Raw genomic sequence first — 20,257 nt, 5'->3', positions numbered from 1 at the left:
TATATCGTGTCGGTTTACATATCCCTGAGTCTTACTTGGGGGTCAAGGTATTCCACGGTATAAAAGGGACCCCTAGGGGGAGGTGAAGGGCATCACATCTCATTGACCACACACCCACCAAATTTTACGAAGCCGCAGTGCACGGAGCCAAGTCACCGGGAGATCTCGTCGAATCCCTCGACTACGATCTCGTCGGTACCATCATTTTCGACTACTCTCTTTATAATCTGTTCTCATTGTCATCAATCTCATATAAACTGGACTAGGGCTATTACCTGATAAGGGGCCTGAACCAGTATAATCCTTGTCTTCTGTTTGCTTGATGTCGTACTACGTAGACCCTCGTTCCAACGTACCCCAATACTTAACTCATCCAGTTCGCGAGTATCCCTCGTCGACAATTAGTCCCACTCTTTGTTGGTTGAGCCTATTCAACGTGGTCTAGCGTTGTTTGGTGGAGAATAATCTTGACTTAAATAACATTTGTTTTACTATTTTGAACTACAAATGGTTACAATTGCCTTTATACAAAAGAGCCATAGACCTCCCTTGTGTTGTGTTCGGAGGTATGGGCTGGGAACCCATACCTCTACATACAAAACGAATAGATTAATATAAAATAACTTTCCTATATAATTTATTTTTTGAAAAAAAACATATTGTTTTATAGTTTGGAAGTGTGCGCATGGAAAATGAGGGATAGGCGTTAGAAACCTAAACAAAAGAACACAACCTTAGTTCTCCCTGTGCATGAATGCATCATTAGTGTAGCTTTCTGGGAAGGGTGGTTGACTGGTTGTTACTCAACCTTGCTATAATTTTCCACCTTTCAGAAGTTAAGTGTAGTAGTGTTAAAAATGGAGTTAAAGGAATAAGGCTTATTCTCCTGTTGAGCATGCTTGTAAAGTAGAGTTGAACCAGGTTGGTATGGTCTTTCCGCTGCTACTTTTTCTTTTTAATAGGAGGACAAAGTACCTCTTGGTAAGTATTTATGCTTTACGATGGGATTTGCATATTAATTTTAATTTATTGTTTTGTGTACCTAATTTGATTCTTAGATATTTAATACACAAAATATTCTGTAAATTGAATAAATTTGGGCGTGAAAGATATGAATAATCAGGATGATATCTAATCCTTATAAAGTCTCCCAAATGTAGCCTAACATATATGCCCATACATTTGAGCAGGGTACCCTTTTAGTTATTCTGGATTGGTATTTCACTGTAAACACGCATCAGTATATAACTTCGGAGGTACCTCCAAATCGAGCGCTAGATCCTCTCAGAAAAATCGGTCGGTCAAATATTACAGGTGACCACCAACGAAACATTAAGTTATACATCGTGAAAAAAAATCAATCACTGAAATATTTAAATTTCTTGTGAAACAAAGTGAAAACACATATGAAACATATTGTTATCATGTATGAAACATTTAGTATTAACAGACTCAAACATATGTTTTTTCATCAGAATATAATCATACTATATCTTGTTGTAAAGATTTAATTACAATAAATATAACGGTGTTAGCAGATCGTAGATTAGATAAATAGTTTAGGAGAAAAATCATTTTGAAGGTTGCTAAATCCATGCATGCATGGATAGAGGAGAGAGAGTAGGGGCAAATAGTTAAATAAATTTTGTGAAACACACTGAATTCACACTTTGAAACATGTATTTTTCTTTTATCAAAATATAATCATGTGATATCTTATTGTAAAGATTTGATTGCAACAAATTCAATGATACGATAGGATCGTAAATCGGATAAGTAGTTTATGAGAAAAAATATTTAAAGTAATGAGAAAAAGAAAAAGAAACTAGCTAGTAATCATCTTGCATGCATGCAGCAGCAGTAAGGAGCCCGATTTTTTTTTTCTTCAAATCGGGCTACCGAGGAAGAGGATTCTCGTATCACTTCTTGAACAAAACATCCCTATAGGGCAAGCAGTTGATACTGCTGCTGCTGCAACAAAGTACTTTTGAGAAAACGACGACATGGTCATACATATATAAGCAGTGACAAAGAATGGCATTAACTCAAAACTCAATTCAACACAACGAAGAAATCCGGAAGAAAGTACCGTACAAGTGTGTGCTACATCCCTCTTGCTCTGAAACAAACTCAAGATCGTATCAGATGGCCTTCCCATCAACTTTGACAGAGACATATGGATGATTAGGATGAACCATCTCAGCGGCGTTCCTCACAGAAGCGATTGTCGCAGTGGCGCCAGCATCCTTCTGCGAGAACTCAATCAATACATGCTTCAGGCTAGGCAAATGCTCTATACCAGACACACCATTTGACCCATCTGAAATGCCTTTTTCGAACTTCAGCTCAAGAACTTCAACCTTTCGCAAGGAACTGTTAACAAAGGCCACTGATGGCAAGCTGCCCTGGATGCTCAGCTGATTAAGCCTTTTGAATCCGTCGCTAGAAAAAGAGACTCGTGTCTTATTATCACCAGAGATTTCAGAAGCATCACAAAACAGTTCCAATTCCCTCAAGTTGGCAAGATCAGCAAGTTCTGGCAAGACACTCCCTGTGTTCTTCCAGACATTGGCGCACGACAACGTTAGTAGGCCGTTCATCTTACTGATCTCGCCAGGCAACTTAGCATTTCCAGCAAGCAAATGCATTAGCTTTTCCAACCTGACAATGCTGGCAGGTAGCTCTTTCACCTTCGTAGATCTCACATCAAGTGTCTCCAGGCACCTAAGCTCCCCAATTTGTGCTGGGAGCTCGCTGACATCAGTTCCCCTGAGGTTCAGGTACCTCAAAAGAATCAATTTGCAGAGGCCATCGAGGCATACTGGACCATTGCAGCCTTCCAGATCCAGAACACGTAACACGCTCATATCATTCAGGCGAGGCACCCCATTGGCATGACCAAAGACAGTCACTGAGCGAGCATGCTTGATCAGATCATTTCGTGCACCAGCAAGATCCTGTTTGACACTGTTTTGAAGAGAGAGTCGCCGGACTGTGCCATTGTTGGTGGAGAGAGCTTCTTTCTTAGCATCTAGAACAGTGACAAAGTTCTCTTCCATGGACTTGACCACAATGAAATCATGTATTACTGGGTGAAGTGTGCAGCAGCTTGGGGTGCCATTATGTCTCAGATGCAATGCCTGGATCAGGTTTCTGCTAATGAGATCAGTAAGGTAACTTCTTGCTGTCTCCTCTTTGCTTGCATGGCGTGCATCAGCGATGAATCCTTCAGCAATCCATTGCCTCACCAAGCGCTCCACATCAATTTCATATTTATTTGGGAATATGCTTAGATACAACATACATGACTTGAGATGTGAAGGTAGATCGTTGTAACTCAGATTAAGTATTTGCTTCAAGTTCAGCTCATCGGAATGTGAACTAGGTAGCAAGTTAGATTCATACCTCTCCCATTCATCTTTTGAAAAACGATGTGCTAGTGAGCCAGCTACGCTAGATATAGCAAGCGGCAAGCCCCCACATCTTTCCACGATTATATCACAGAGATCCTTCAAATGGCTAGGACAATCCTTCCCTTTCCCAAAAGCTTTGTTGGAAAATAAATCTTTGGAGTCCGCGTCACTAAGGAGACCAGTTTTGTAAACTGATTCATCCGAATTGGAAGAACATTCCTTTGCCAACTCATCATTTCTGGTTGTGACCATTATCCTACTGCCAAGATTATCATCTCGGAAACAACACTTGAGTGTTGACCATTCTGTTCTACCCCATAAATCATCAATGACAATGAGGTACCTGTTTCGCAAAACAAAACAGATTAGTGAAAAAATGTAGCAGATCACCAAAAATCTTCATCACAGGATTCTAAACTCTTAAGCTGCATGTCACATTGCAAAAATGCTGCAAGTTGATTTTGCCCACCTCTTATCCTTCAATTCATCTCTCAGCATTCCGATCAATCGGCCAATGTCTTCGCCTCCTCCATACACATTGCCGATCTGGGAGAGGATGCCCTTCAGTGTCTTACCTACAATGTCCGGCTTCTGACCGACGGAGACGAAAGCGCTGCAATGGAACTTGTTCTCCTCCTTGAGTCGCCGGTGCACCGCCGCGGCAAGCGTCGTCTTCCCGGCGCCGGGCATCCCGGAGATGGAAACCACCTTGAGCTCAGTCTTGTCGCCGTCAATCACCATCTCGGACACCTTCTTCACCGGCGCATCCAGGCCGACGAGGGATTTGGTGTCAGCATAGAGCGCGACCAGCCTGGGGTCAACGGCCGCCGCGCCGCTCCGGCCGCCGGCGCGACCCGGCGGCGGATCGAACCTGTAGCGCTTCCGCTGCTTGCTCAGCTCGATGACCCGGTTCTTGAGCTCCTGGAGCTCGGTGGCGATGACGTGGCGGGCGGGGAGCGTCGTGACCTTGTTGACGCAGCAGCGCACCCAGGAGAGGAACCCGCCGGAGGAGGAGGAGGTGGTGGCGGCCGCAGCGCCGGGGGAGGCGGTGGCGGCGCCGCCGTCGACGCGGTGGGCGAAGAGGTCGATCCAGTCCTCGATGTCGTAGGCGAGGTCGCGGACCTGGGCGACCCAGGCCCGGGTCTGGACGTCGGGGCTCTCGAGGGACTCGCAGCGGAGGAGGGCGGCGTTCATGGTGCCGAGCTCGGACTGGAGGAAGCCGACGTCCCCGCGGGCGCCGGACAGCAGCGTGTACTCCTGCTGCAGCAGGTCGCCGAGCTTGGCCGGCAGCGCGTCCACCATGCCGGACAGGGCGCCCACCGCGATCTCCATGTCGACCGGATGCGGCGGCTCTCTCTCTCTCTCTCTCTCTCTGGATCTGGATTCCGGCGGCTCGCCGGCGGCGGCAGCGACGGCGAGGATGGGCGGGCGTGGACTTCGAACCGAGTCCCCAGGTCTTCTTCCTGATGTTTCGTTCACTCTTTACACCTCCAACCTGCTAATGATGGTGGGTCCCGCTGATGGTCTCCACTTGATGACAAAATAATTTGGTTTTTTCTTTTTCTTTTCTAGCAATCCTACATGCCAAATCATCCCATCTCATCTCATCCGTCCGTCCACTATCTCAGATAATCCCATCCATCCATCCGTCATCTGATCTAATCTATGTCAATCCACCGATTCTAACGATTTGGGGAGCCCTATCCTCTTCCCGGACGCGATGACTCCGCCCATCCACGTGCCCGCGGTCCTCCGCCCATCCCTGCGCGATGACTCCGCCCCGCGCTCCTCCCGCCTCCTCCTCCTCGCCCTTGACACCGCCGCAACGCTATTCCATGGAGCTTTCCTCCGCCCCCGTCGCTCCCAACACGCCGCCCACCACACCCCATGCGCCGCCACCGCTGCACTCCATCGACGACACGCATGGCTGTTCCGTCGTTGCTCCATCGCAGGAGGCCTCCCCTTCTAGCGTCTCAGCTGTTCTCCGTCCTCCACCCGTCACAGTTGGAGATGGGGTAAAGAGGGAGCCCCCCCAGTCGAGAGGTGCCGGCCGCCGGTGTCCCAAGCCGGCCTTGGTCTGGATCCCGCCGTTGCAACTAGCCCATCATCATTGCCTGAATAATGGATCCTTTGCACTAGGAGAAATAATGTTGTTCCTCGCCATTGTCTTCTCCATGTCATCACATGGTGGCTCTGATCCTGTAACGATTTTGCCCGCTTCATGTGCTTCCGGGCTCCGGCTAGGCGGCCACTGGTATGACCTTACTTTCTATATTTTTGTTTTCCAGGCGTCTCTTCACTGGGATCGAGAAAGATAAGAGGAGGTGAGCTGATCTAATTAGTGATGGCTTCTACATCCATTGGTAATGTTTGCTCGCTGTTGCCGCTGTGATCCTCTCACGACTCTGCAGTCTCTAATCGACCGGTCTCCTGATATCCACTCACGTCTTCACCTCTATCTGGAGCCTGCAGTCACACGCGCCTCTCTTCCTGATCAGCGCCAGCGGCGGCAGGTCGGCGCCCTTGACAAACGCAATCACTAATTGCGATGGCCACGACAAGTCCTCGACCGTGATGCTTTGCGTACTGACTGTTTTCAATAATCGCCTAACCAATGTCATTTCATCTTTTATACATGCTTATTATTTTTTCTTGCTCTGTTAAAAGTTGCCATTACAGTTGCAGCATGCAGGTGTCTTGTACTTTGCCTTCTCGGTTACCTTGGTTTGCTAGCTGCCATGGATAATTGGATATCCCAATCAGCAAATTTGTTGTTTTGTGTCATGATTGAGTAGGCGAGAAACTGAAGTGAAGAGAATTTGTGGGTGAAAAATTGCAGAACTGCATGTCCTCTCTTGATCTATAGACAAATCGTTAATTGTGCTTGCAATGTGTTTTTAGAAATGGTTTAACATAGTTTGTTGCCATTATTGGTAACAAGTAACAGATACAAGGTAATAACCTTCGCCTCCACACGCTGCATCACACTCTTGACCGAAAGTCGTGCCTCAAGATCGGTGGATGGCCAACAGCCTCGCTGCGGGCAAGCCAGTCTCCACGAAAGGCGTCCATGTGCTGTTACTGCTCTTGGCATGCTATTTGATTCTTTTGTGTGTAAATATCCCAAAAGTTTGATTGCATTTTTAGGTCCAGTTGCCATATAAACCAATATACTTGCAAGTCAAAGATATATACTCCCTTTGATAATCAATATATGTATTTTTAACACTAATTTTAGTTTTACATACACCATATATTAATAAACGGAGGGATTATATATATTGCATAGAAGATCTTTGGTACGCATTGACATCTTTTCGTTGGTGAATGACATGCAAAATGCAAATTTCAGGGGTTTGCCATTGCTCAAATACCATTATATGCATTGTTTCAAGTTGCGGAACCTTTTTTTTTTTAACGAAAATGCAGAACCACACTATTATCATTTACAGTATATCTAATTGTGCATTTATGTGTCCATCCATACTCTTTATAGGCTATTCTCAAGTCTCAATTACTAATGTCTCTACAGGAACAAGCTCCTCTTGATGATCTTGCTAATTTAAGTGCCATGACATTGTCAAGCTCTAAGGAAGGCCATGGGCCATGGCTATCTGGGTAAGCAACATGACATTATCAAGGTAATAATGGTCTCAGTACAGGGTAATCTTTTGATGAATGCTATTTGTCTTTCTATATTCACACTTTTGCTATAGTGCCTCTGCATGTTTGTAACAACACCTAAAAGGACATGGAGAGGTTATGCAGATGAACTGAGGATAGTCAATTTTATACATTGATCAATTTAGTGTTTCTCTAGGATGGAATATATATGGCATGGAGACATAAGGTGATGGTGAGAACCGCTATAAAAGGTAGATATTTATTCTTATGATAAGCTTGTCAGAATCAATGGCATGCAGCTGATCAGTTCAACTTCATGCATTTCGGATAGAAGAGAGCATCTTAGAGTTAACATGAATAGAACATAGTGTGTTGATTGCCCATAAACAGCTAGCCCAACATTTTTCTGCTCCGCTAGCTATAATTTGGATCCTAACTTCAGTGTGAGATATATGGGCAGTTACAAGTTGAACTACTGATAGTTTACTAGAATGGCCTGTCATAACAAGCTATAGTTACTTCTATGAATTTTGTGAAATAAAAGATGATCCATTTGTGACTTCCATTGTTCAAGACTAAAAAAAAACAGATTGCAAGATCAAAAGGCAATAATGTGAGGCAGGGAGAAAAATACTTTTTCAGCACAGTTATTCTGTGAGACTGTGACCATGTTTTCATCGGGAAACTCATTATAAAGAAATGAAATGGAAACAGCTTTCCATGGTGATTTCATTGACCATTGCTCAGATCCAGGGCATGAATGATGTAGGATATCAATGCAGTAATTCACAAAGTGCAGAATGCATGATTCAGTTGGAGGAAAGGCAATACATGAGGAATATGATTTGTACAATAAATTGTCTTAAGTTAAATTAATGCTTTTTTTCTCATCTGGTGTTTTGTCCCCTTGTAATACTCAAGCTGTTGTAATTCATCAGCTCAACCTTGTAGCAGTCTAGCAGAGCTTTAAATTTTGGCTCCCATCGGATGGCCTAATGAACCAAATTAAAAAAAAAGCCAAATTTTAAATTTCCAAACTTAATTTTGAGATATCTTCAACGTAGTTTATTTCTCAGCATTAACTTTTAAGTCATCAAGAACACGTATCTAAAAGTTTACCTACAAATTCATTTTTATTCCTCAATAAGCCGTTTTGGCTTATTAGGGAAAAGGCCAAACAATGAGGCCGTTTGCTCAGTTCAAAATTTGGGATAAAGCGAGAGAAGGGGATCTGTTTACAAATTTCAAATAAATTAGGGTTATAAAAAATCCAAGCAGTTTTAAACCAGACCAAGGCATTCCTTTCAGTTTTATTAACCCCTTTCCACATAGGAGGGAGACAAAAATTCTAAGAAATGGCATTTCTTTCAGTTTTATTGCCCCCTTTCCACATAGGAAACATTTAGAAATTCTAAGAAGAAATTATGTACACAACATGAGCATTTTTTTAGTTACAACAAGTTTTTCTGAAGGGTGTAATACTCAATCAATCAAGGGGCTGACAAAAAAAAAGAAAAAAAAAATTTGATGTCACACCTTGATGAATGAAATTACTACCTCCTTTTTAAATATGTAATGTTGTTGACTTTTGAACATGACGTTTGACCATTTATTTTATTAAAATATATATGTAATTTTAAATTATGCTTAAAAGTTCTAGGCATGACTTATATTTATTTTTTGCGTATTTATACTAAAATTTTGAATTATACAAATATTCAAATGTCATGTCAAAAAGCCAACAATATCATATATTTAAAATGGAGAGAGTACATGTGTTGTTTATTTGTAGCTTCACTCATTCCATTTATAATTTATCAAATATTATACCATAGATGGTTTTTTTACCTACGTAATTCCACGTATACACTTACATAGAGACATATATGTTGATAGTTGAATAAACTACACCTTTTTCTTATTCATAGAAAAATATTGCAAGACTAGGGATAAGCTTTAGTTACCTATGTTGACTTATTGAAATGCCCATCCTAGCTTTGGACGATATATCACCGTAAATTTGGTTTTCAGTAGAATATATTCATACAATTGTAACATATTGGACTGAATTCATATTTGTCACGACGTGCATTGCACGTGCACGATTACTAGTTTTAGTATAAAGTTCAAGACCGGTCTCAAAATTCAGACCATCCAGATTATAGAACTCATTAAAGCGTATTATTCTGGTTTAAGATGGCTACGAGCTTTGTGGGATCCTACATGGCACTGGTGTGGTATGTTATACAGAGGACGACTCATTTTATTTTTTGTTATTTTCTTATTTCATCCCTTTTCTCTTCTCTTCTTCCTTTTCGTTCATCCAGCTGCCTCCGCCTTCTCCATGCCCATGACTACGGCAGATGACGGAGATGACGGGCATGGTCTGATGAGGTACGATTGAAGGGGCTGACTAAGGGAACAAACTCTCTCGCGTCCATAACTCACCGGCCAAGACACGCAAGACGCCATCATCGTGCACCATCAATGTCCTTTCGGTGGTTTGTCAGAAGCGAAAGCTAATGATAGTCAAGACTTTTACGGTGGAATTAGCTCCTACCATGTCGGATATATGTTATTTCTCTATATCAGGACTACTGGTGATTCGTGGCATCTTAGTGTCCCTATTGATATATCTCTTTGTGGTCATTTCATTTCTGGCTATGTAGTTTGGGGTTGAGCTTTTGACGTGATAAGGCACTGGGCGAAGGCCTTTGCCTAGCTTTGGTAGATGGCATTGACCTTATTAAAGGTGATATTATAGGTGTGTAATGTTGCGCACCCTTGAGGGCCCTTAGATGAAAACCTAGATAAGTTAGATTGGATAGGCAGTCCGACTAGAAAAAGCTAAAACACATGGTCTAGTTTGATTCATAGAGAAGACCATCCCTTTGTTCTTACCGATGGAAACCGGTTGAACCAAACGATTTTTAGCTAAATCGAAGAAAAAAAAACTGATGGATATTGTTTCAATTACCGTGCTAGATTCAATAACTATATACAGTGAGTCCGCAACTTATTATAGGCTACGTTTGGTTCACGGTCTTGCATTGACGGGATATGGTCATCCACGTTTTGTTGGATATGGTGATTCAACTTTTTGTTTGGTTGTATGAATAGGATGGTCTGATTTCTTGTTTGGTTGGAGGAATATAGTTGGGATGGGATAAGTAAAAATTTAGTGGGGCCCATTTGTCATATATTATGTTTTATCAAAATACAACCATCCTAGATTTGATTGTAATAAATATAATTGTGTAATCGGATAACAAATTAGATAAACGGTTTTGGAGAAAAGTTATTTGGAGCTTGCTAACAGAAGTGATTAAACAAACCAAAGCCAATTGGAATAGGCCATATCACCCAAACCAAACATGGATGTCTTCATCCAGTCAAATCACCTAGATCCACTCATCGAGCATATTAAGGGAATATTTCCTTTTCTGGGCCACCCCATCCACCCTGCGCTTCCACCAAACATAACAAAAACAAAATCAGGCGGCCATCTCCTATCCAGCCTCACGAACCCCACCAAACACACCGCTAATGGATGAGCAAGTCCATTGACTTTAGGAATAGGTGGCTTATTCATTCCGGCTTGGTCATACCTCGAAGTAACTGGTGGTCGTGAATCCTGCGGTGCCATTGCAAGAGCATGACATGTGGTAATGATGATATGATTCCGGTCAATTTGGGTGGCATGGGTTAGGTCTGTATTTCATGGTTCATCCTATCTAAGTCGGAGACGCCCAATTGTAGATGCGATGATGACATAACCCGAAAGTTAACCCTATACATTTAGGCACGGGAGGTTATCTGGCAGCGGTGGACAAGACTGAGGTCACGGTGGAGCTTGTGACTCAGGACAGCTAGATTCATCTCTATGGCACGCGAGTGAAGGAGGTGGTTGGGGGTGTGGGAGGTCCTACGCTAGGGTTGGTGCATGGCTAAGACGTGGTCATTGGTGTTGAGGGAGTTGATGCGGAGGCGGCGCCATGTGATGATCTTTTGTCTTGAGCTTCCAGATCTAAGTAGCGACGACCCTTCTTGTCCTCTCACGTTCCAGGAGGCCGGCATGCTCAATGAGAACACATCGCTTCACCATTGGGAGCACGCAAGGGAGGAGCAGCAGAAGAGTGGATGGGTGCGTCATGAACTTTTAATGCTTTAGCCCAAGCATTTGGATGTTTCATTAGTTAGATAAAAATGTTGCATTGGGTTTTTCATGGTGCTTTAATTTTTGTCTTTGATTTTACTCGGATATGTTGATGTTTCAATAGCTTAAAATTATTTGTTTCATATGTTGAAGCAAATTGTTCTATTTGATGATTCGATTGTGTTTCATTATTTTGAAGAGTTGAAATATTCTTTTATTGAATGCTAGAACATTTTGTGTAACGGTTGAAATAACAACCATTTTTTGGAAAAAATATGGAGGGCCCGATTTATAGTTGTGTGGAAGTAAGCGAGCATTAGCATCTGACAATGGTGAAAAAAGAAACAAAAATGAGGCACCTTCTTATAATATAACATCTGACATTCTGACCATACTCTTAAGAAAAGGGCGATACACTATAGTGTGAGGTCAAGATAATGCGTGCTGGTGCAAATCGGACTACAGTTCGATACTAAACAATCAAATTAGATTGACTAAACGAGAACGACAACAAGCGAACTACTACCAGCTTATACTAGGCAAAAACTAACAATACGGCAATTGATACTACAACGCGGGAGCCACAGCCGACAGGAGACTTCACTGTAACAAACTACGGGATAATACGGCTTGGCGCCTCAGGCCTAGCGGTGATGCCGGCGTGCAGGAGCAGCGCCCAGAGCAGCGTGACGAACTCGCCGCCGCGCGCCATGGCTTCGACGTGCCCCTTCACGTTCTCCGACGGCGCGATGTAGAGCATCATCTCCGACCAGAAATCCGCCAGGAACAGACGCCTCGTCGTCCTCCTCGACGGTCGTGTACTCCTCCGCAAGGCGGCGCGCGATCTCCGCGCCGCGACGCAGCGCCTTGTCGCGCGCGCCGGCGCTCAGCGTCGCCACGAGCCGCTCGTACCTCTGCGCCGTCGTCGTCTCACCGGCGGCGCCGTCCTTGCCCAGCGCCGCGGTGACGTCGGCAGTCACCTCCCTGTACCGTTTCTCGGTCCACGCGGCGCTGTCCGGCAGCAGCTCCGGCGCGGCCGACGCCAGGTACGCGCAGTAGTTGGAGAGGTGGCACGCGGCGGTCATGTCCGACGATGATGCCGACGGCGTCGGAGACGAAGCGTGCAGCGAGCATCTCATCTCGTAGAGCCTTGTGGCGACGTGCCACGCGAGGATGATGTCGGTGATGCTGACGCAGCCGTCGCCGTCGTCGGACGCCCAGCTCTTTCGGGAGCCGTACCACAGCCAGTCGACCTTGCCGCCGACTCGCCTCTCCGCCGCGCTAACGCTTCCTCTGCTCGACCTGCCGTAGCTGCTCATCAAGGACCTGACCACCGTGTCCCTCACCGCCGGCGAGTCTTCCACCGACCTCATGAGCCCGGCGCGGCCGTAGAGCTTCTCGGAGAGGAGGCCGGACCGCCGGCAGAAGCGGCGGGGCTCCAGCACCGAGTTCTGCCCGATCTTGTTGCGCCACCGCCTCGCGGGCCTGAACCGCAGCACGGCGTCGAGCACCGCGTGGGCGCGGCGACACCGACGCCACTGTGGCTCGTGCCTGATGTAGTGGCCGAGCAGGGCCATCTTGGTCCAGTTGGAGCACACGCCGGCGACGATCTCCCATATCTCGCCGAGAACGACGACCAGTAGGAGCACCATAGTTATGGCATAGTACGGTCTCCCATCTTGCTTGACATCCGGCACTTGCGGATTGTCAAGTACTTTGAAAACGATCACCTTTCTGTCGATGTAACTCCGTCCCACGGTGGCAGCTCCGGCGACGATCAGCACGGAGCAGAGGTGGTTGAGCGCGGCGCACAGCCCACTGAAGGAGCATAGCGGAAGGCAAGAGTAGTAGAAGTCACTGGCGAACCAGAGCTCGTCGACGAGGACACGGAACACCCGGTCGGCGACGGCGCCGACGACATCGCCGACGCCGTCCATGCCTCGGAGCACGAAGTCAAGGGGCTCGCCGGAGCCTTCTTCTGCAAGTGGGTAGCCCGACAGCCGCCGGCGAAGGCTCTTGAACAGGGAGAAGGAGAGGCAGAGGTCCCTGAGCTCCAGCCGCTTGGCGAGGAGCCCGTCGCCGTCGCCGTGCTCCGCCAGCCGCCACACCCGGTCCAGCGTCACCAAGCCGCTGAACCTGTCATCCAGGACATGGCGCTTGATGCGGTAGCCATGAGGATTCTCCTCGACGTGTTCTCTCTTCTCCCCCATGACAATATAGCGCGGAACGTCCTCGCCGCCGCCGACCTCGTCGCGGTGTTCGACGAGCTGCGCCATGTAGCCGGAGACGAGGCGGGCGTTCTTGCCGACGGCGAACGAGCTGCTCGCCCTCCAGTCGGCGACGAGCTTGATCACCACCTTGGCGAAGGCGACCACGCAGAACGCGACGAAGATGGCTATCTCCCGTAGTTTCCACCAATTCCCCTTCTGGGCCACCGGAATGCACTTGGCGACAAGATAGAACAGCCAGCAATACTTAAACAGGTGCTCCACCGGAGGCCGGACCTTGTGCCCGTCGATGCTGACGTCGCCGGACGCCGGCGAGGCCGCCACCATGTGGACGGCGGATGCCGCCGTGTCGGCGTTGCCCTTGATGATGAGGATGAGAACAACCCACAGGAGGACCATCCACATGCACTGGGAGACTGGGTTTTCACTTCCCGGCACCACCATGGGTGGTTTTTTCTCGCAAGTTTTCCCCTTGGCGCTCTCCAACAACTCGGAGATGATGGAGGTGGAGAGGAGGAGGAAGACGGTGGAGACGCCCCAGACGAGGAAGCGGAGCGCCGGGTGGCGGCAGCGGCGGCCGTACGTGCTGAGCGCCACGACCAGCGCGGCGAGCACGGCGAGCACCGCGGCTGTGACTATCTCACTGTTAATGAAATCGAAGATCGCTTCGATGTTTCCGGTGCGTCCAGCCGGCTGTGATCCAGTGGACGCCATTGGATGCATGCTCTTCAGTTTAGATCGCGAGTGCGCTCTTCGGGTTTCGAAGAGATGGTGATCACTCTGATCAGTGTAGTGTGCAGTGCATAGATATCACATTACGGCTATATTTATAGACACTGCAAGTTAGCTGGGGCAACCTCTTTTGCCATGGCCTAGTCGATCGCTGACTCCGGAAACCCTGAGTTCCTGACCGTGGCCTTACGGCTATTTTATTTGTAAAATCGTGATGCAAGTGGGATGCATTGAGGTATATAAATACCACATTCAGCGTATAGCATCTTGATAGCGGATATATTAGTGTCTCGGTAACGGATTACGGATAGCGGGCGCTAAATTCCAATAACTGAATTAAAAAAACAAGCATAAATTTATATTGTACATCAATATTAACATGAAGTTTCACTTAAAGTTTAGACTGTATACTGTACTTAATTACTCCTTCATTTGATAACATAAAAATATTGCAATAATATATAAATATATAAGATAAAGAAGGAACATAATGCTAAGTCATCCTATTCAGATATGTAAAGATCATCATTTAAACATTATAGTGGTCCAATAAAGTCAATACCGAGCTGTTATCGCAATCACGAAGCGTTATAGCGGGTTGCTAGTGTGGTCGCAAAGCGTTATAGCGTCCCATAAGTTCCAACACACTATCTTCAGACCACTATGTACCTTGAAGCATTAACGGTAGAGGTCCTCTACGGTATTGCTATAGCTGCAGCTTTTGCGGCAGCTACGGACGTATTTATTAGCTTGCTTCCCAGTAATCGACTAATACAGAAACATAGATTGGTACTGGTTAGGACCCCACAAAGTTGCCAATTTCCTAACCGGCACCTACTAGGTGTCACTGATGTGGAGGGGAAATAGGTGCCGGTTTAGGAACCGACACCTTTAAGATATATTTCATGAATAAAAAAAATTGGCTCGATGCTGCATCGAGCCGCTCGCCATCACCCATGAGAACTCATCATGAACAAAAATTACATAACAAAGAATAATGAACACATAAACAAAAATCACAAAAATCATGAACACATGATTCCGACGCCACCTCGTCTGCCACCGGATCCGCCGTGGGAATGGTCGTCGATGCTGCCTCGCCCGCCACCGAAGCCACTGACATCGGATCCAGAGTAGGAATGGCGGCCAATGTCACCCCACCCGTTGCCGGATGTAGTGCGGGAACTGCGGCCGACGCGGCCCCGCCCGCTGCCAGCGTGCCTGCCGTCGGATCCATCGCGTGAATGGTCGCCGATGCCGCCTCGTTCGCTGCCGAAGCTGCCGACGCCGCCTTGCCCGCCATCGGATGCGGCTCCGCCCGCCATCGTCGTTGCCTAAGCCGATGAAGAGGGGAGGGGAAGGAGGATAGGAGGAGAGTGGATGCACGCTGAAGAGGGAGAGAGATGGTTAGGGGGGCGTGGCAAGTGGATAAGGTCCCTCTCACCCCCCCCCTCCTTACACTAAAAAGAAAGGAGAACCCGCACTTTGCTTGGCTCGGATTTTAAGGATGTTGGTATTTTTAAAACTGATGCTTATAATATATTGCGGGCTAAACTCTTTAATCATCTTGGTCACTTGGGAAATTTGGAAGCACTACCCCGTGCTTGGCCGATGTCCTCCGAGCCATCGCTAAAGAGGGTGCTTTTGGTGCTGTTAGGCTCCATGATCTCTTTAAGTTTGTGTTTTTTTTCCTTTGGGTGTGTGGAGTTCTATTGTATCATTGGTGGACGGGTGTCGGAGTCTTGCTCTAACATCGTACACATTTTCTTCTCTATCTTAATAAAATAATACGCAGATCTCCTTCGTGTTTAAAAAAAATTCACTTTCGTGTTTAAAAAAAATTCACTGGCACCTATATATAGTTTTGTTTTTTTTTAAATCGATACCAATAGTATATGTGTTCGTTTTTATCTAGAATGGCACCTATAGTTATTTAAAAGTGTCTTTTTTTATTATTTTTAACCTGTAGAGGTGACAAAAACACTATATGTGTTGGTTTTAACTATTCCGGTATCTACAAAGCTAACCTGTATGTGAATTTCTGTAACAGGGGAGAGATTATAACGACATGGTTATAATATGAGCGGACGAACGCATCCACAATGCTGACCAACTCCGATACGAACAAAAACCAATGAACATCTCTTCATTCTTCCAACAGAATATAGCACAGACATCATTGAACAAGGTGGTGAACCGGATCCCGAAATCTACACCGCCAATTTGAATACCTGCAAAAGAGCATTCATATATACACTTTATAGATGACCTTGCTAATAGGATAGGGCTTCACTTGGAATTTCGCAAGATCAAAGTGAAAAGCTGAAAAATACGATTGGTCTTATAAATGAACGGCCTGAGATTTATCCATGTACGTCATTAAGAGAAACAAAATTTAGTTCCAAATTTAGCCATGAGTAAAGATTTCCAAGATTTTATTCACAGTAAGAATTTTACTCTGAGTGACATGAACAAATCTCTAGTGTCCATTTTTTATTTTCCTACATATAGAGGAGGTTATCTATATATAAAATTAACTAGCTTGGATTATACACAATGGAGGATATTCATACAAAATAAAATTAACATATATAGCTCCAATAGATCTAACAAACTATTTTTGGCACAAATATTGTAACCTAACCCAGTCAACCCATGCACTCATACACCATTTGCTAATTTCTTATTAGAAAAACATTGTTTCACAAGCTGTCATTCAGTCAGCGCCCAATGTTGGACATAATTATTGCCTGCTCAACTTCGTGTTAATTTATAAAAGCTAAGTTGACCTTGATTATGGTCGACAACCAGCTCAGCTCAGTTCTTTAAAAAATTGATTATTATAGATCATATTTCTTCTGGCAAAGGGATGACCATAAAAAAGTACAGACTTACTAGATGGGATATCATTTGTCAACCAAAAGATTAGGGAGGTTTAGGGGTTCATAATTTGGAAATATAAAATAAGTGTCTTTTGAATAAGTGGTTGTTTAAGTTGATTAATGAGGAAGGTGTATGGCAGAACTTATTGAAGAGAAAGTATCTTTATAACCAGTCTATAACCCAAGTTAATAGGAAACAGGGCGATTCTCATTTTTTGTCAGGTCTCATGAAGGTCAAAAATACTTTCTTAAACATGGGTTCTTGGATTATGAATAATGGGGAACATATAAGATTTTGGGAGGATAAATAGCTAGGAAACCGGGCTTTTAAAGACAAATATTCATCTTTATACTCTATTGTCCGAAGGAAAAGTTCTACTATTGCCAATGTTATAAGATCTGTTCTACTTAATATTTCCTTTAGGAGAGCTTTATTTGGTCAGAATATTGAATATTGGCATGAATTGTGCGCTTCTATTGTACATATTCAGTTGAATCAATCCTCTGATTGTTTTAGATGGAATTATCACCAGAATGGTAGATTTTCAGTTAGGTCAATGTATCTAACTCTTATTAATAATGGTTATATTGAGAGAAATAAGATTATTTGGAAGCTTAAGATGCCGCTTAAGATTAAGATCTTTATATGGTACTTGCTAAAAGGGGTTGTACTAACTAAGGACAATTTAGCAAGACAAAATTAGAATGGCAGTTTAAGATGTTGTTTCTGTATGAAAAACAAGACCATTCAACATCTTTTTATAGATTGTCATTATGCGAAATTTGTTTAGAGAGCAGTTCAGTTCTCATTTGGTTTATACCTTCCTGGAACCATATCTAATATGTTTGATGGTTGGCTTTTGAGAGTTGACAAGAAGAAGAGTAAACTCATACTTGTAGGAGCATCTGCCATATATTGAGCTCTGTGGTTGAGTAGGAATGATATGGTATTTGACAAATCACCATCTATCTTATATTTGCAGGTAATTTTCAGGCAACATATTGGCTCCGGTGTTGGGCACAGCTGTAAAAGTGTGAAGATGATGGAGAGCTTATGAAGGTTGCATGTTGTAGGCTTGAGACGATAGTTATGCAACTTTTTGCAAACTATGGATGAAGATTCACAAATAGACTTAAATAAATGTGTACTCCTTATCTTAGTTTGGTCTTTTATTTCGGTTTGGTCTTTTATTTTGTTAGGTTTTTTTAATTTCATTTTAAACTACACTCAAACGTTTGAGTGATACTTTGTAATAATTGGCTGTAGCTTTGATGAGCAAAGGCCGGAATATTTTATTCCATTATCTTAAAAAAAATGTATGTGTATACGGTAGGAACGAGGCTTTGTTTAGGCCGCGATTATCAATCGGATAAGCAGCGCCAGTAATACCCATGCGCGTGCACCAAACACGGATTATATAGCTAAGTCAAAACGGAGAGCATGTCGACGCGATATTGATGGATCTGAAGAAGATACATTCATATCACATCAATCCATACGCGTCATACATTCAAAAACATTAATTATGTGCAGATTTAAAAATATATGGAGTTTGATGTGAATTGATCGGAGCTTGGTCGCATAGCTAGAAATGGTCGACTAATCATATATTCCAGCCTTCCAGCATGCATGCTAATCTCTGATCGAGTGCGGGATTATAATTAAGCAATTATACAATATTTAATGAATGCTAACGCGCGTGTAAACATGCATGCATCGTGCATGGATTGAGATGAAGACAGTAGTCGGCCGTTTAGGGGAACTGAATGATTTTATCGTCATTCTTACATGCATATGCCGATACGCGCTCTACATACTTATACCACTATGTGTTATGTGTAGTCCTCAGGTGGCTATATATATATACTAAGTTTGGCACTCTTATATACAGTATAGTATATCTTAATTAGTTTAATAGTTCTATTTTGGTATAACCAAATTAAATGCATGTCGATTGAGTGGCGGCGACGGCATAGTGCGCACAGACTCGCGGTGGTGGTGGCACCTCTTGGTGCTTAGAACGAGTGGACGACTACGAATGAGATCGAGCAAGGAGAAACATCTAGCGTTGTTTGGCTGCGCGCAGCAATTATATGGAATTTTCCCCGAGACGCGGCATTTCAAAAATCAAACGTTGTTTCACCAAATAGATTTAACATGTTTCACTAAACGCAGCAATAATCTTAAAATTGTTGCTAGCCGTGGTAATAAATAGCGTGGTAATAGGTTATTACAACAATTTTTATTTAGTTATAATAAATTTTGATATTGCCATAAAATGGATGTGGCAAAAAATATATATTGCAACATTTCACATCGTTGCAATAAATAACAATTGCCACCACCATTCCATGTGTGGCATTAGTTCTACATACCAAATTAAATATTTCAATATTAATTTATCATCTTAACTGTTTTCTTTTAATATCTTGTCATGGCCAGGATTCAAACCCAAGATCTCTCCCTCACGCGCGCTCTCCATGACCAACTCACCTACACATCATTTTTGTTTAAAAATGCACGGAATTTCATTTGAGACTATCTAACTGATATTTGAATCATGAATTTGGGTATTTAAAAGATTTCAAACAAAAAATTTAAGTTGTAGATCTCATCGAGAGATATAAATTTCATATAAAATTTGTCCTAAAACCGTGTCCATATGAAATGAATAAGTTAAATTATGAGATGATAATTTTTTTATTGCAACGAATTTGTTGATCATGGCAATACAAAATAGTGAAAAGTACCATGTACTATGCAAATTGCCACAAAAATTAAATGTGTGGCGATAGAACATGTTTTTTGCAATAGTAATGTTTTTTGGCGATAGCTCATTTCCTATTGCAACAAAAATAATGAATAAAACAACGATTGTAAATCGTTGCAACAAAGTATAGTTATTTGCCACAGAAAAAATATCATTGCGATATTATAATATATTGCCACAAATTATTTTCCGTCGTAATAAATTGGTGGCAATAGCTCAATTATCTTGTAGACATTTTGCTACAACGTATGAAACAACGGTTTCCAAAAAATTAGGCGTTGTTTCACCCTATATAAAAACAATGTTTCAGCAAATAACGAAAGAATGTTTCAATTCTTAAAAAAGTAAAACACGGTCAGATCGCTAGATGAAACATTTTGGTTCAATGTATGCTACAAACGATTTGAAGCCATTGCAACACTTAAATCCCGTATACATCAACAAATCACGT

General features: G+C 43.7%; 1 protein-coding gene, 1 long non-coding RNA gene and 1 pseudogene across 4 annotated transcripts; 1 reads left to right on the top strand and 2 right to left on the bottom strand.

Moving 5' to 3' along the window:
- Positions 1–1,944: 1,944 nt before the first annotated feature.
- Positions 1,945–4,864, bottom strand: LOC127760300 (disease resistance protein Pik-2-like). The gene is made up of 2 exons (XM_052284542.1): positions 3,883–4,864; positions 1,945–3,756 (listed from the first exon to the last, which is right to left on the bottom strand). Exons 1-2 carry the CDS (start codon positions 4,743–4,745, stop codon positions 2,142–2,144), a joined length of 2,478 nt encoding a protein of 825 aa, XP_052140502.1. The 5' UTR covers positions 4,746–4,864; the 3' UTR covers positions 1,945–2,141.
- A 266-nt stretch (positions 4,865–5,130) lies between these two features.
- On the top strand, positions 5,131–10,210 carry LOC127760327 (uncharacterized). 3 transcript variants are annotated; one of them, XR_008015062.1, is made up of 3 exons: positions 5,131–5,614; positions 5,702–7,288; positions 9,365–10,210. It is a non-coding gene; the product is annotated as an uncharacterized LOC127760327 (long non-coding RNA). The 3 variants fall into 3 exon arrangements; XR_008015063.1 differs by lacking the exon at positions 9,365–10,210 and having other exon boundaries at positions 5,702–6,485; positions 6,946–7,596; XR_008015061.1 differs by lacking the exon at positions 9,365–10,210 and having other exon boundaries at positions 5,702–7,596.
- A 1,352-nt stretch (positions 10,211–11,562) lies between these two features.
- Positions 11,563–14,200, bottom strand: LOC127759818 (uncharacterized; annotated as a pseudogene).
- Between the last annotated feature and the right edge of the window lie 6,057 nt (positions 14,201–20,257).

This window comes from Oryza glaberrima, chromosome 1 (genome assembly GCF_000147395.1).
Source record: "Oryza glaberrima chromosome 1, OglaRS2, whole genome shotgun sequence".
In the NCBI taxonomy this organism is placed as follows: domain Eukaryota; kingdom Viridiplantae; phylum Streptophyta; class Magnoliopsida; order Poales; family Poaceae; genus Oryza; species Oryza glaberrima.
The sequence above is the reverse complement of the archived record's forward strand: the minus strand, read 5'-3'. Positions and strand labels throughout refer to the sequence as shown.

Coding starts and splice junctions, on each gene's coding strand:
- LOC127760300 (XM_052284542.1), bottom strand. CDS start 4,745: ATGGAGATCGCGGTGGGCGCCCTGTCCGGCATGGTGGACGCGCTGCCG. Junction 3,757..3,882: donor GATGAATTGAAGGATAAGAG/GTGGGCAAAATC, acceptor TTTGCGAAACAG/GTACCTCATTGTCATTGATG.